The sequence below is a fragment of the Drosophila guanche genome, unplaced genomic scaffold, assembly GCF_900245975.1.
Source record: "Drosophila guanche unplaced genomic scaffold, DGUA_6, whole genome shotgun sequence".
Classification (NCBI taxonomy): Eukaryota; Metazoa; Arthropoda; class Insecta; order Diptera; family Drosophilidae; genus Drosophila; species Drosophila guanche.
The window spans coordinates 52,781-53,966 of NW_022995797.1; the positions used below are offsets into that span (position 1 = coordinate 52,781).

At 32.5% G+C, this 1,186-nt stretch overlaps 1 protein-coding gene across 2 annotated transcripts in view; it reads left to right on the forward strand.

Annotated features, from left to right (window-relative positions):
* Positions 1-1,169, forward strand: part of LOC117591568 (troponin C, isoallergen Bla g 6.0201) — a 21,880-nt gene extending 20,711 nt beyond the window's left edge. Inside the window, exon 5 of one of the 2 annotated variants that reach the window (XM_034284881.1) lies at positions 1,036-1,104. In XM_034284881.1, the coding sequence (XP_034140772.1) occupies positions 1,036-1,040 (5 nt within the window). In that variant the 3' untranslated portion in view covers positions 1,041-1,104. Of the gene's footprint in view, positions 1-1,035 lie in introns of both variants that reach the window. The other variant, XM_034284879.1, reaches the window with a different exon arrangement.
* Positions 1,170-1,186: the final 17 nt, after the last annotated feature.

Sequence of the window (1,186 nt, forward strand, 5' to 3'; positions counted from 1 at the left end):
AACATATAGTGCTGGCAACAATACAGTTCTTCTGCCAGCCAGATCCCAAGTAATTCGAAAAATAGACATTAGTACATTAAATGATTATATATTCGTTCCTAATCAAGAAATACATAATGGAATTTATGTTGCAAATACAATAGCAGCATCCAAAAATGCATACGCCTTCTAAACACAACTAATTTCGACCAATTGGTCAAAGTAAACAAAATACAATATGAAAAGTTAACAGACTTATTCATTCATAATACTTATGCGGAAAATTGAAACGAACAAGTACTTTAAAAATTAAAGAAAAATTGTTCAGAACAATTAAAAAGTCAACTAACAGAATTATGCACCAAGTATAGTGATGTGTTCGGACTGGAAACCGAACCAATAGCGACAAATAATTTGTATAAGCAAACATTAAAACTTAAAGATGATGAACCTTGGTAAACTATATGGATACATATGACCTGGGTAGTTTTCCTTGGAATAGGTGGTTTGAGAAAATTGTGCAAAAAGATCGGCAATTGCCTGATCATTGTTTGCCGACATATTGAAAAATGATAGCGAGAATGGATGTGCCGACGTTCTACGCTTAATGTTTGCATAGCAGGATATATATCCTGACTGAATAATTTGTGTAACAGTTGTGATGCGTTCGAAGCGTCTCACAACGTTCCAACTAGTTTTTATCGCAAATACAATACTACATGTATATGTATATGTATGCCTAAAATATAATTTTTTGTTTTTCCCAATGTACACACATAAAAATGTAAAAATATACTCAAACAGCTTTTAGTTGCTTATATACATACATTTTTACATATATAGTTTTTTGGCTCAGGACACATAGGACACCGCTGAGTTCTCAAACGTGTATTATATGTAGCTAAACGAGATAAGACAGACCCAGAACAAAAAGTTAAGATGTCTGTCCGGAGAAGCCGTTAGACTATATACATATGTACATATATATGTTTTTGGACGTTCAATCATTAAATCGTTCCTAATGGAAATATCTTTATAAACTTCTCTACCTTGTAGGGTAATCATCAGCAAGAACCCAGGATAATGGATAACGGCAGGTGGATATCACGTTATATATCATGTAAATGATTACATATGTATTTTCTTCAAACTTACTAGTATCTTCCTGTACATCATGTGTTTTTAATCCCAAAATTGAATGTAAGAA